General features: G+C 41.4%; 1 protein-coding gene across 1 annotated transcript in view; it reads left to right on the top strand.

The window, feature by feature from the left end:
• Positions 1-15,093, top strand: part of MRC2 (mannose receptor C-type 2) — a 135,159-nt gene that overhangs the window by 98,361 nt on the left and 21,705 nt on the right. Inside the window, exons 18-24 of the mRNA XM_073607669.1 lie at positions 2,393-2,460; positions 4,011-4,111; positions 4,982-5,127; positions 7,722-7,836; positions 8,068-8,225; positions 8,351-8,456; positions 8,669-8,907. Of these exons, the coding sequence (XP_073463770.1) occupies positions 2,393-2,460; positions 4,011-4,111; positions 4,982-5,127; positions 7,722-7,836; positions 8,068-8,225; positions 8,351-8,456; positions 8,669-8,907 (933 nt within the window). The remainder of the gene's footprint in view (positions 1-2,392; positions 2,461-4,010; positions 4,112-4,981; positions 5,128-7,721; positions 7,837-8,067; positions 8,226-8,350; positions 8,457-8,668; positions 8,908-15,093) is intronic.

The following is a 15,093-nucleotide window of genomic DNA, read 5'->3' on the forward strand; positions in this document are numbered from 1 at the left end:
TCCGAACCTAGCCGAGTAGGTTCGGATAGCTCCGCTCGGGACTACGAGTGGAGCCGAAAGTGAACGAGAGCCGCCGAGAAGAGCCGAGGACCGGCTCTGTGTATTTCGGCGCCGGCGACGCCATTTTCAAATCGCGGTCGGCGATTTTGAAGTTGTGACAGCTCGGGATCGGCGTATAACACGCACCTGCGATTTTCCCCTGATTTTAAGGGGAAAAAAGTGCGTGTTATACGCCGATAAATACGGTATATCCCCTATTTTGTACACACTGTAACTTTTGCGCAAACCAATCAATATACGCTTATTGTTTTTTTTTTTACTAAAAATATGTAGCAGAATACATATTGGCCTAAATTGATGAAGAAATTAGATTTTTATAGAAAAATGTATTAAGTATGTTTTATAGCAGAAAATAAAAAATATTGTGTTTTTTTCAAAATTGGCGGTCTTTTTTTGTTTATAAAAAAATAAAAACCCCAGATGTGATCAAATACCACCAGAAGAAAGCTCTATTTGTGGGAAAAAAGGATATTAATTTTATTTGGGTGCAGCGTTGCAGGACCGCGCAATTGGCAGTGCCATATCGCTTAAAAAGGCCTGGTCAGGAAGGGGGTAAATCCTGTGGTTAACCAGCAAAGAAGTGGTTAACCAGCAAAAAAGCATAAAAAGACATCCACTGCCTGGTAATTGTGAGAGAGAGAGAGAGAGTGTTCAAGTGTTGTGTGCCTGACTGCCTGGGGACCCGGTCGGGAAGAGAACCTGGGGCAAAGCAGCAGGATCTGTTAGGGGTCTGCGCTACATACAATATGTTCAAAATATTCAATATAAGACCCCTTTCACACTGGAGCGTTTTGCAGGGGCTATAGCGTTAAAAATAGTGCCTGCAAACCGCCCTAAAACAGCTGCTCCATTCACACTGGAGCGGTGTGCTGGCAGGGTGTCAGAAAAAGTCCTGCCTGCAGCTTCTTTGGAGCGGTGAAGGAGCGGTGAACTCACCACTCCTCCACTGCTGCTCCCCATTGAAATCAATGGGACAGCGCTGCGATACCACCGGCAAAACGCCACCCCGGTGGCATTTTGCCGGCGGATTTAACCCCTTTAGGGCCGCTAGCGGGGGGTCAAAACCACCCCGCTAGCGGCCGAATAGTGCCGCTAAAACAACGGTAAAGCGGCGCTAAAAATAGCGCCGCTTTACCGCTGACGCCGGTGGCAGCACAGTGTGAAAGGGGTCTAAATGTTTTGAAAAGAAAGGCATCTGGAAATTAGTGAGAACGTGTATGTTGGGGCCAAATGGAGGGCTACATGTTATTTTTGAAACCTATGTTTTCATTTGCTAGCATAAGCCCAAAGAGCTGAATTTTGGCAGAAGACACCTCCTCCCCCAGAATGCCAGTACTTCACTTTTCATTGGATGTTTTGTGTTTTTTAACTGCTGCCCATAAAATTGAGAAGGCAGTCATCCTTGCAGGCACAACCCAACTATCTAATAGACATGTGCATTCATTATCGTCCGAATGCATTTTCGTCTGAATTTCGAGGATTTTCGTGTTCGTTTTAAAAAAAACGATAATGAACACGCAGAATCTGAAATCCAAAAGATCCAAAATAAATATGCTTTATTTTCGTATCCATTATATTTTCGTATCGTTGCGACAACAGTTTAATATAGATAGAAGATTTGACATGACGGTGACAATAGCGATCTGTGTTTATCAAACTTGCGGTCGAATGTGCCTAACCTAACTCTATTAGTCCAAGATTATTCGACATAGAGAGAAAAGATTCAACATTATAGAGACAATAGTAAAAGAGCTGTTAGTGGTCGCTGCTTCGACATGAAGATTCGATGAAGCAGCTAAAAACATAAGATCGCCGCGAGCGGACATTTACGGTCAAATGCTTCGCCCATAGGCTATAGAAGAATTCTAATTTTGTTTGACTAGTAATAGTGATTAATAATTATAATTATTACTAGTCAAACAACATTAGAATTCTACTATAGCTTGTGGGCAGAGCATTCGACCAGAAATGTACGATCGTTGCGTCGTACAGTTTAGCTGCTTCTTCGAATCTTCTTAGAACATCCGACAGACACCATAAGCCTTCAATTGACAGATTCAACCTTAATTAATTCGGATTTTTCATACTAATGCATTTTTTAACGAAACAAAATAAATAAAAATGAATTTCGGGAGTAACTAAATAAATTTATTTTTCGGACGAAACCAAAATATTTCAGTGTGCACATGTTTACTGTCTAAGGGCAAGTTCCTTTGCAAAGCTCTACAGAGTTCTCCACACATTTTTGAGGTTTACTAGGAGGTGGAGAACTTTATATTATATTTGCGTTTTTATTATATGTATCTAATGCTGTTCTTTATTCCCCTGTAAGTCTCTCCGGGTACAAGAGCAGCACTGGTGGATCGGACTTCACACATATGAAAATGATGGGAGATTCAGGTGAGTTGCTGTGGTGTTTGTTAAAATAATAAAAGATTGTAGCAAGTTGGCAACTATTGTTAAAGTGTCTGATTTGGTTTAAAGTGCATCTATGGTCAAAATTAAAAAAAAAATAAAATCATATTCCACACTACATTATTTAATTATTTCTAGCCTACTTCTATTACTCTGAACAATCTTGAAGTTTCTAGACTTACTTTGTGCAGACCTCCACACATTTACTTCCTTCAATTTTGTGACGCATATTTATGATGACCTGTTAGTAGGTGTAACGAAACCTCCCACACTCCGCTTGAGTGCTTTCATCATATATCACTTCCTCCCAGTCTGAATATAGATATCTGATTTTCCAACCCCTGTCAACCACAAAACAAGGCAATACTCGTTTGGTTGCTCAGCATGAACTGATTTATTTGAGATGACACACAAATATATACAGCAGGCTGACAATACAAACTGTAACTAGAAACCTAATTAACATGAGCTAGTTATCTAATCATTTACCCAGACAAGGTGACTCAGAGATATGACCTTTGAGGGTAGACTTGCCATCTCCTCACTCACAACTTACAATACACGTAAGTATAAACACATCCCCCAATAGTTTGCTAGGAGACAAAGGTGTGTTAATGAGCACAATAAACTATTGGGTGAAAGACCTAGGTTTTCCAGATCTCATTAATCAGCATTCCTTTCACATACATCTGTACACTGAGTCCCAAGCTGGCAGAGACCATCATGGCCTCCTTAATAATGTCCTTTTGCATTACATAACAGAATATTTTCCTAAATGCTTGTAGCTCCCTCAAATGCCAGGGCCCATAGTCGGTAGGCAAGAGGCTAGCATTATGTGCCCTTCAAAAGCCTCTGTCCCGGGTGAGTCTATCACAGTAGGCACTGATGTGTCACAGAATTCCCTGCCTTCTGTACTACAGAGTTGCTGAGAGGTGGAGTCTCAGGAGTCAAAATTAGTACAGAAACCAGCAAGATACCATGGGACATGTAGTCATTTGACATTGAAAGTAAACAGCAGAGGAAAAGCTGCAAAGAATGCAGGAAATCCAGGAAGCTGTGGAAAGAGATGGCCAGCAGGCAGGCAGCACTCACAACATGAAAAGAGTTTTTTCAAGTAATCTTATATTCGCTTGTCCCATATAACTATTGTTTGTACTCCTATTACTAGGTTGATGTTAAAAAATGAAAGTGTATACTGTGACCATAGATTTCCCTACACATGTGCTCCCTATGTATGACAATATTATCACTTCCTTTTTTTTTTCTTTGTAACCTATGCTATATTGTACTAAGCATAGAGGATTGGATATTTAGTAAATAAACCCCATTGCATATTGGGAGGTAGGTACAATCTAAAAAATAAACTGAGCTCCTTTGGGTAAAAAGAAATGGATTTAAGGCAATACAGAAGTGGATAAATCACTGTTTAGTTGGGTCTGGCAGAGTTTATGCTTGTTCTGCAGTGCTGACTGTTAAGTGAAATAAATGAAATATTGATTTTATTTCATCTTTATGGTAAATTGCACTTTTTGCAGATGGTCAGACAAGACTTTACTCAATTTCGTAAACTGGGCTCCTGGATGGATAGGCCGCATTTCCAGAGAGAAGAAGTGTGTGTATATGACAGCGGTTAGAGGTAAGTAGTACTTTTGTATTTGGGCTCGGAATACAACTGAACCATCTTTTTAGCAAGGACACTTCTTTTCTTTTGACTTTATATCATATAATATCCCTGAGCCACTTAGATCAGTCAGAGGTATGTCTCCAGGGGCGGACTGACCATTCGGGCTCTCGGGCACTGCCCGAGGGCCCCATGCCACTAAGGGGCCCCATCAGGGTTGCCAGCCTCAATAAAACCAGGGACAGTATGTAAAAATCTGTGTTTTTTACAGTATTTTTTCAGTGTGTGTATGTGTATTCTGTGTGTGAATACTGTGTGTATATTGCGTGTCTGTGTGTGTATACTGTATGTGTGTGTGTGTATACTGTGTGGCCCCATAATCTATTGCCTTTGGGGCCCATAATCTCCTATTGCCTGGGGGCCCCATAATCTCCTTCTGCCCAGGGGCCCCATAATCTTCTCCTATTGCCCGGGGGTCCCCATAATCTCCTATTGCCCAGGGGCCCCATGAGTTGTCATTCAACCCCTGTACGTCTCCTTTAGGTTTATGGTGCGGGCAGCCCGGCGCTATATTTTTAGTGGCCAGGAAATAGACAAAGTGGAAGGCTATCACCATCAGATGAAATAAACAGGATCCTGTGGGTGGGGGTCATCTTAGTGTGTTTGGGGGACTAGCGTTTTTTTTTTTACATAATTATTGAACTTGTCCTTTGAATTATATATATTGTACTTAAAACCAGTAATTTTGATGAAGTTGAAGGTTTTATAAGCAGTTTTTTGTCTTTGGTTAGAAAATGAGTCACTTGGCCAAGTCTTTGTTTTACTAGAGTTGTAAATGTGAGTTTTGAGTATTGCTTAGACCCATGGTGCTCTTTTTGTCTGCAGGAGAATGGGGTGATCAGAAATGCATCACTGCTCTGCCATATGTATGTAAAAGGACCAACACCACAGTGCCACCTCCCACCTTACCTCCGCTTTCTCCACCCAGTGTGGGTGGCTGCCCCAAGACCTGGCTACCTTTCATGAACAAGGTCAGAACACCAGTGTTATTTTTTATGTCAAAAATTTTGATCTACTGTAGTTTTAGTCATAGTCCTGTGACTAAAATGCCATTTTAGTTTTCGTCATATGTTAGTCATCTGAACTTTTTCAGTCGTATTTTAGTCAGCTAAAATCTCCAGTACATTTTGGCTGACTAAAATCGAATGGGTTTAGTTAAATTGTAATGCATTAATTAAGCATTTTTCTAGAATTGCCAAACCCATTACATACTCCTAGAGTAAAAATCTAATAATATGTTTATCATTTATGGTATTAAGGTTTGAACATGCACTACAGACACAGATTTAGCCATTGCGATATATAGTGTCTTTATAAATAAAACTAAGTTTCATAAACAAACAAAAATATTGCTTTTTGACAAACAGAAATGCAGCTTTAAGACCCCTTTCACACCGGAGGCGTTTTTCAGGAGCTTTAGGGCTAAAAAAAGCACCTGTAAAGCGCCTGAAAATGCCTCATCTGCAGTGCCAGTGTGGAAAATCGAGTGCTTTCACAATGAGGCGGTGCGCTGGCAGGACGTTAAAAAAAGTCCCGCAAGCAGCATCTTTGGGGCACTTTAGGAGCGGTGTATACATCGCTCCTAAAGCGCCCCTGCCCATTGAAATCAATGGGCAGCGCCTGCAAAGTGCCTCGGCAGCGGCGCTTTGTAGGCGCTTTTAACTGTTTATTCGGTCGCTAGTTGGGGTTAAAAGCACCCCGCTAGCGGCCGAAAAGTGCCTCTAAAACGACGGTAAAGCGCCGCTAAAACTAGCAGCGCTTTACCGCTAACACGGCCGTGCTGCCAGTCGGAAAGGGCTCTAAAGTTTAAAAAAAACTGTAAACTTTATTGGCCTTTACACATATTACCTGAATATATTACCATTATATTAAGAAAAAAAATAAGAAAAGCATTTACTTTTTTCTTTCAGCAGCTTAATACATGCCCCCTACTTATTCTTATGTGGTATTGCAGGGTTACGTTAAATTTTGATTTTGTTTTTAGTCATAGTCTTTTGACTAAAACACCATTTTAATTTTAGTCATATTTTAGTCTTTTGACTAAAATGTCATTTTAGTTTTAGTTGCAATTTAGTCATCTGAATGTGGTACCGCAGTGTTAATTTTAATGTCAAATTTCAATTTCGTTTTGGTCATAGACTTTTAAAGTGGTTGTAAACCCACTCCACAAAAAAAACAACAAAAAAACAAAACAAACAAACCTGCAAGACAAAGGCATAATGAGCTAGTATGCATAGCATACTAGCTCATTATGAAATACTCACCTTAGATCGAAGCCCCCGTAGCGGTCCCCGTACACTGGTCCGGGCAACGACATCGCTCCTGGAGTTATTTCCAGGTATCGCAGGCTCCAACGCTATGATTGGCCAGAGCCGCAATGACGCCACCGGTAACGGCACGTCAGCGAAAGCAACGGCACAAACGAGTCGTCTCTTCAGTGCGCATGTGCTGATGACGTCAGCACATGCTGATACAGGGGATATCTCCTAAACCGTGCAGGTTTAGGAGATATCCAGGGTAGCTACAGGTAAGCCTTATTATAGGCTTACCTGTAGTAAAAAGTGGATTGTAAGGGTTTAAAACCACTTTAACTAAAATGCAATTTTAGTTTTAGTCGTATTTTAGTTATCTGAACTGTTTTTTGTTGTATTTTAGTCTTTCGTCTAAAATTTCATTTCTGTTTTAGCCCTGGTTCACATTGATGCTACTTTGAAATCATGCTACTTCACTTGAAGTAGTACGATTTCAAAGTAGCAGGTCAGCGCGATTTCAGGTGCTACTTGAAAGACATCTGTGCGGCTTCATGCACAGATGTCTATTAAAATGACACCTGAAATCGGCAAAAGTAGTGCAGGAACTACTTATGCAAATCGGTGCGGCGTCACACCTGTCAAATTGCATGACAAATAGCTCCATTGTGAACGAGGGCTTACTCATATTTTAGTCATCTGAATTATTTTCATTTTAGTCGACTAAAATAATGTTTTTGTAGTCAACGAAAATATTTTCAGAATTAACACTGCAGAACACAAAGAAGTGTAGCTAAACATGTCAATTTATGATGGATCTTTCTCTTTGGGCAAATTACTGCAGCAGAATTTTAAACTAAAGCTGGCCTTACACATGCAGAATTTGGTTAGAAAGATGTAATTTTTGGTATTGTTAAGCGTTAAAGCGAACAATTCAACAATTGGTTTAGATCAGTGAGAACAAAAAAAATCGAAGGATAAGGATGGAAATTTGCCAAATCTAATGGGAACAAACACATTTCTAAACACTGATTTTGCTCCCCAAAGAGAAAAAAATCGTAACTAGACTTATACACATGCACTAGTCAAAGTTCATCCGGGAAGTAGAATGTTCATTCTGCGAAAATCGAGACACCATCCATGGTCGGTGGACAATCATTTTTTGTAGTTTCTCATCCAAACGTTCAAACTAAATTCTACAGGTGTAAGGCCAGATTAATAATGGTCAATGCAGCAATATGCAAAGTTGTTTTTCTTCAGTCCTACAACATTGTTTGTTATCTTTAACACTGAAGATAACTTTTATCTCCATGCAGTGTTTTGGCGTGAGAGCAGATGGTAAGGGCGAGAGTAGAACATGGCAACAAGCTCGAGAGTTTTGTAAGGTCCTAAATGGAGAGATCGCCACAATTGACAACTACTTAGAACAGGGTAAGTGCTACCATGAACATTGATTGGGTTTTAATAGTAATGAGTTGCTGGCAAGTAACATCTACAAGAGCTATCTGTAAAAACTACATGGCCAGTTTATCAAAGATAAATCAGTCCCTTCCCTATATCTTATATGTAAAAACAAAAAAGTTGTCATGTTTAGCCATTGATGTAGCAAAATATCAATTACTTTTTAGTCTAGTTTTTGTCTTTCTACTTCCCTTTCTTCAGCTTTTATTACATCCATACTTCCCAACATCACCTCTGACCTCTGGATTGGTCTGAACAATAGACAGCAGAAATTCCAATGGGAAGAGGGTCAGCCTTTGGCATATGTGAACTGGGCACCAGGGGCACCATCCAGGGAGAGCTCTTCCAATGGCAAGATGGTGAGCCAATTTAAATTAATCAGTTCTAGAACCTTTCTAGATAACATAATATTTATAATAATTATATAGAACAGAATATAACATTCTCAAAAACAAAAAGAACACATTTTTTATGATATCTGCAGGTTAGTTGTGCTGCGATCTGGCATGGACCTCAACCACAGTTCACCGGGAGATGGGATGACAAACTATGTACAGAAAAGCATGGATACGTCTGCCAGATCAGCAAAGGTGCGCTGTGAGTGTGCGACCACATTTCTAGTCTAGATTGCTAATGTGACAAAACAAAGAAAATCTGAAAACTGAAGGACACTAAAACAGCCAATCAGAATTCATCTATTAAATCTGTTGCTTGCTATGTAATTTCCTTACCATTACTTAGCATTTCTTGTTGAAGTAAGTCTCTGTGTTTATATTGTTCTTATAAAATCTTTTCTCTGCAGTGCCCTCTCTGAGCCCAGCATCCGAGCCTTTTCCATTTCCACCTAGCACCAGACTTCAGTACAGGAACAGCTCCTACCTCATTCTGCAAAAACCAATGACTTGGACTGAAGCTCGCCTGCTGTGCGAAACTCGCAATGCCACCTTAACGAGCATTTCAGATCCCTACCAACAGGCGTATCTGACCCTTGCAGTAACCGGGCAGAAGTCCCCTCTTTGGATTGGGCTGTCGAATGAAGAGGTGAATGTGAAATACTACTTCAAACATATCAAGTTATTTTGATAACTGGTATGACTTAATGGGCCTAAGAAATGTTCTTAGTGTCCTTTTCATTCTCCCAGTGCTGTGAATATGTTATGAATATGATAAAGAAGGCAACATATGGAATGAGATGGATGAGACAAGACTTGGCTTTTAGAGTTAGGGGCAATTGACAATTGCTATTTTATTTACTTAGGACATGTTGACTGTTTGGACCCCAGCAACCTGTCCTTAGCTTAAAGGTAATTTCATTGGATGACCCAAATTTACCCCAAACCTCCCTCTCATTCATGGATCATGTCCCAGCATTTATTTTTTCTTTTACCTTGTTTCTGTAGTAAGAAACCACTATTGTTACTCATCACCGATTGTGTATAAGTCTTGCAGGGGCAGCTCCTGGAAGAGGGGATCAGCAGGGTGCTCTACGGCAGTTCTTATTGATGTACAGTATGCACATCCCACAGGACTACATGTCCCAAAAGCCCTTTCTCTGCACGCAGTGGGAGTCAAGGCAGCAGTATTGTATAACCAAACACCAAATAATATCTGCGCTAGGTCAAGTTAAAGCGGAGGTCCGCCCACAGCTGCAAGAATTAAAAGCCAGCAGCTACACATACTGCAGCTGCTGGCTTTTAGTAATCGGACACTTACCTTTCCTGGAGTCGGCACCGCAGCTGATGTTTCCATCAGTTGTCGGGTGCTGCCGCCTCCATTGCGAGTAAGGGAACCCGGCAGTGTAGCCTTGCGGCTTCACGCCGGGAACCCTACTGCCCATGCGCGAGGCTCCGCTCCTCTCTCCTACTGGCCCGGCGGCCGGGGAAAGAGGAGGGAGCCCGAGCGGTGATGCAAATATCCGCGGCTAAGGCTCCCGGAAGTTGGGACAGGATAGCTGTAAAAGACAAGTATCCTGTCCCCCTCCCCCCGAAAGGTGCAAATGTGGCACCGGAGGGGGGGAGGAGTACAATGAGCAGAAGTTCCACTTTTGGGTGTAACTCCGCTTTAAGTAAACAAGCAGCCACTTAAAACTGTGATACCAGTTAGACAGATAGCGTGCAAAAAAATTATCAGTGCTAGTTCCAATAATAGTGTTATCAAATATAAAATATATTAACTAAGACAATATAAATACATAAAAAATCAAAGTGAAAATAAATGTAAAAAAATGAATTGTAAAAAGTGTCCATAAGAAAAGTCTTAGCGATGAAAGAGCCTTCACTCATAAGCAATCCACTCTCTGAAATGTGCACAAATTCCTTCCAATCCCGTGCAAAGAAGATCCATCACCATGTGAGATAGTCAAATGTGCCTCTTACCAGATTAGTTGGACAATTAGATTATAAATGGTCATAAATGCTCAATATATCAGGGTCACAATCGATTCCACAAAACCATGTCAGCAGCTTCCAACATCGAGGTCACCAGTGGAAAAATGACATACGAACTCCCCGGGTTGTATTTGTAATAAAATATGGCAATTTGTGCAAGTATTGCAGAAATGTCCTTTTTTTTTGCCCACACATACACGCTTAACTTTAAGCTAAGCTTGCAGTGTAAAAAACACTATAACAATATGTATCTGCACTCATATAAACAAAAGAAAAAAAGACCACTGACGTTGCCAATCAAGCGCAGGTGTGCGTGAGCTTTACTGGCGGTTTACCGATTACCTGCTCAGATATATACACCTGCGTATATCATTACCACAGACTATAAATCGTGAAGAAAACCACATAAAACAGGGTAATTGTCCTCTGAACTTAACCAACAGCATATACAAAAGAAAAAAGTCGGAAAAGATTCCAAAAAAGCAGTTTCTTCAATGAGGACACACTGATATTAAGCTTAACTATCTTTATTAGAAACCCTCAGGTAGAAAAGTTCATATATAAACAGATTAACAATAATACAGAAATTAAAGATGAAAATAATCCTCCCTCCAGCTAGAATTAAAAATAAGACTGACGTCTTACATGGGACATTGGGTGGCCACCTTACCCTATATACACACCTCCATCAATCACTCGTCTTGCATACACATACAGACAAAAAGTCCTTGACCCGGGTCTTATTGAGTAAATATTGTTCAAATGTTGCTCAGATATATAAAGTGATAAAAGTAGAGTACCATGGGCATATGCATAGGACAGTTTACTGTATCAGAACTGCATAAAGACGAGAAATCCACCCGTAGGATTGACTCAAATATATTGAACAGAGATCCATGCAGTATAGCGCTGTTAAGCACGGGGGTCAACATTTAGTGACATGACAGACCCAAGTCCATTGATGTTTTTACATAGGAAAACATGTAATATCGCTCACCATTTAGGCGTCTTAATCTGAATGTCTTGTGGTCCGCGGAGTAGCTGTGCTGACACCGTCTCCTGGCTTGTCAGTAAACCATGCTGATAGCCTTACACTTCCGGCAGTACTAATTCCTCCAGACTACGCTTACGGTAGATCGCCAGGTACAAGGGTAGTCAGCTGGGCTATGGCAATCAGCTGAGTAGGCGGTATTGTAGACAGCCACATGAGGAGGCAGCGGAGAAGCAGGATCTCTGTTTAGATTTAGCGATATTGGTCCGTCCAGGGGTGGAGATGGACTGAGGTGGTTCCGGGCTGTTTGGTGGGCATCCAGAAGTCCCAGCCACCACACAGGTGATGGCGTGATACTTACGCGTTTCACCTGGTCACAGGTTTCCTCAGAGCATGCGTGCTGGGTCAGGATACGTGCTTTAAATAGTCCCACTAAGGATATCAATTACTAATCAAGGACACTCACACCTGGACACCATTCATTACGTCATTCACCACTAGTGCAGAATTAAAAACCATATATAAATGCAGTTAATTAACGGACCTGATGGATAAATTGAGAAAGCAATAATAAATATATAGTTTTTCTCAAGAAATGGAAAACATTCACTTCTGCTTAGCAGTGGCCACTCACCAAGGGGATATGTGTACAATTAACCTATATATGGTAGTAAATACATATAAGGTACTTTTGATAAGCAACCACAACTCCCCCTGGGGGATGCATGCCTAATTAGCCCATATAATGTATGCTGATGTATACCCCTAATAGTGAATCTGTACAGTATACCAATGTTATCTCGGAACCCCATAACCATATTAGGGGAGTATATACAGAGGCAGCCTATACAGGGGCAAAAAAACTTCTCAAGAAACAAGAGTAGGGAAAATAAATTTCCACGCAAAGGTCCATCTCATTAGCGTTCCAGAAATGCAGAAAAACTGCATTCATTATTCAAGCCCAAAGGCTGTAGGCTTTTTAAGTAGAAGATCCACATCTTCTCTTTTTGATATAAAGTCCTATCATAGTCCCCCCTTCTAGAAGGCAAATTCAGTTTATAAATACCCTTGCATTTAAGGCCACTTGGATCACCGCCATGGGCCTTCAGAAAGTGCAATGCAAGGGGATGGTCATCTTCTTTGTTGATGATACTTAGGACATGTTCACCAGTTCTGGTCTTAAGTTGTCTCTTAGTCTTGCCAACATAAATTAGTCCGCATGGGCAAGTCAACATATAGATTACACGTGTTGTAGCACAATTAATAAAATTCTTAATCTTAAATTGGTTTTGGCCGTCGGAACTGGTGAACATGTCAGTCCTGTCAACATACTTACAAATATGGCACCTGCCACACGGATACATGCCTCTCAGGGGGGGGAGGCTGGTAAGCCAGTCTCGTCTTGGGGGTCTACTATACTCAGACTGGACAAGGCAATCTTTTAAGTTCCTTGCCCGTCTGGCTGTCAAGAGTGGTCTATCGCCTACTATATCACCTAAAATTGGGGCCTCAGAGAGTATATGCCAATGGTGGCTCAATACCTTTCTGATTTGTTCCCATTGTGCCCCATACCTGGTGATAATCCTAATTGGGGACGAATTTGCATTACCTGGCTTGTTCTTTTTGTTTCCAAGTAAAAGGGACTGTCTATCAGACTGTATAGCTCTTTTTTTGGCCTTTCTTATAGATTTATGGGAGTATCCACGGTCACGAAATCTCCCATATAGGTCCTGTACCTCAGAGTAGAAATCACTCTCACCCGAGCAGTTCCTTCTGGCCCTAAGGAACTGTCCCACGGGGATGCCCTGTATGAGGGACTTAGGATGATGGCTTGATGCCAGGAGCAATGTGTTGGCTGCAGTATCTTTTCTGAATGTCCTGGTCTGGAGTTTGCCTCCCTCAATACTGATGGAGAGGTCGAGGAAGGACAGGGTTTTGGAACTATAGGTATAAGTTAGTCTGATGTTCCTGTCGTTTCCATTTAGTTCTTCCATGAAATTAACTAGGTCAGCTGTTGTGCCCTTCCATAGCATAATCACATCGTCGATGTACCTTAGCCACAGTAAACAGTGGCCAAGGTACATCAGCGAGGGATACACACAGTCAAGCTCCCACATCCCCAGATGCAGGCACGCATATGATGGGGCCCGTGGGGCTCCCATCGAGGTGCCTCTGATCTGTCTATAGTAGACCCCCAAGAACTGGAAGCAGTTGTTATCCAACATAAATTGTAGGAGGTCTATGATAAACTCATTTTGAGTGGCTAGAAGTGGGAATTTATGGTCCAAAAAGTGTTGTGTCGCTTTAATCCCCCAAACATGGGGAATTGATGTATACAGCGACTCAACATCAATTCCGACGAGGAGAACCTCCTCCGGTACCACAATATCATTCAGTTTTCCCAAGACATCCCTTGTGTCTTGTACAAATGAGGGTAACTCAACCACTAATTCTTTTATAAGGGCATCTACATATTTGCCTATTCTTTCAAGGGGGCCCTGTATAGCAGAAACTATGGGTCTCCCTGGGGGGTCGGTCATAGATTTGTGGAGTTTGGGTATTGTGTAAAAGGTGGGGATATTAAATTCCTGAACACTAAGATACCCATGTTCTTTACGAGTAATGAGGCGCTCCTCCAAAGCCATATTGAGCTTAAAATTAAGGTTAGCAACAATCTGAGAAAAGGGATTTGTAGAGAGCCTCCGATATGTAGTTTCATCTCGCAAGAGGGACAGAGCTTGTCTCTCATACATAGTGCTGGAAAGGAGTACAGTGTTGCCACCTTTATCACTCCCTTTTATTACAATATCGGGGGCCTTTTCCAGCTCTCTCAGAGCTTTTCTCTCCTGTTTACTCAGATTGTCTAGTCCCTTGTGGTTCCAATTGATCTTGGAAAGGTCTTTTTTCACCTGTTCCAAGAAGAGTTGGATCCTTTTATGCTTGGAAAACGAGGGCATTTTCAATGATTTGATTGGTAATTTTGATGGACGAAAACTTGTCTGTAAGTAGTCCTGAGTTTCAATATCAGAGTCACAGTCCTGGTTTTCCTCCAAGAGGGCGACCAGGGCTTCCAAGGACTCACGTTCCTCCCGAGTTTTCTCATCTACTTGTGTTGGTTGATTACCCCGATCGGAGTGCCAGTATCTAAAAATCACCTTCCGCAAGAACAAATTCAGGTCTTTAAAGACCTCAAATTCGCTCATCGTTGCGGTTGGTGAAAATGACAGGCCCTTTTGCAGTAGGGAAATATGGTGTTGATTGAGGGGAAAATCAGTGAGGTTTACCACCCTGTGGTCAGATAACAAGTTATCCGTTCCCAAGGTGGAGGTACTTTTTTGTTCATTATTCAGGGTCTTCGTGACCCCGATCTTAGTTCCCGTTGACCTCCCTTTGTCTCCTTCTCTTTTGCCTGATTTCCCCTGTTGGTCTTTATATAGTTCTTGCTTATGGCAATATCTATTTGGTTGTCCTTTCTGGGATTTTTTACTTCCAGACCTGGCCCATCCTGATCTAAAAAAGCAACTGTTTTATCTTGCCTTTCTGGGTCGCTGTCGGTTGAGGAATATCTTGCACGACTCGTGTTTGATTTATTCCTCCTACCTTTACGTGACCTACTCCTCCCCCTTGATATTGTGGGGTCAAATATCTCCCCCTTCTCCCAATCGAGAAGGTTCTGTTTAAACCTTTCCTGTTTGGTGGTTTTTAGAATTTTTTGTGTTTTTTCTACTTCTCTTTTCAAAAGATCATTGCTTTTAATAAACTCTGGGTCAGTTTTAAACGGTTCAAGTAACTGTACACTGGTATCAATTTCTTTTTGGATTTCTTCTAGTTGTGCTTGTTCCTCATCTA

The sequence above is a fragment of the Aquarana catesbeiana genome, linkage group LG12, assembly GCF_042186555.1.
Source record: "Aquarana catesbeiana isolate 2022-GZ linkage group LG12, ASM4218655v1, whole genome shotgun sequence".
Classification (NCBI taxonomy): domain Eukaryota; kingdom Metazoa; phylum Chordata; class Amphibia; order Anura; family Ranidae; genus Aquarana; species Aquarana catesbeiana.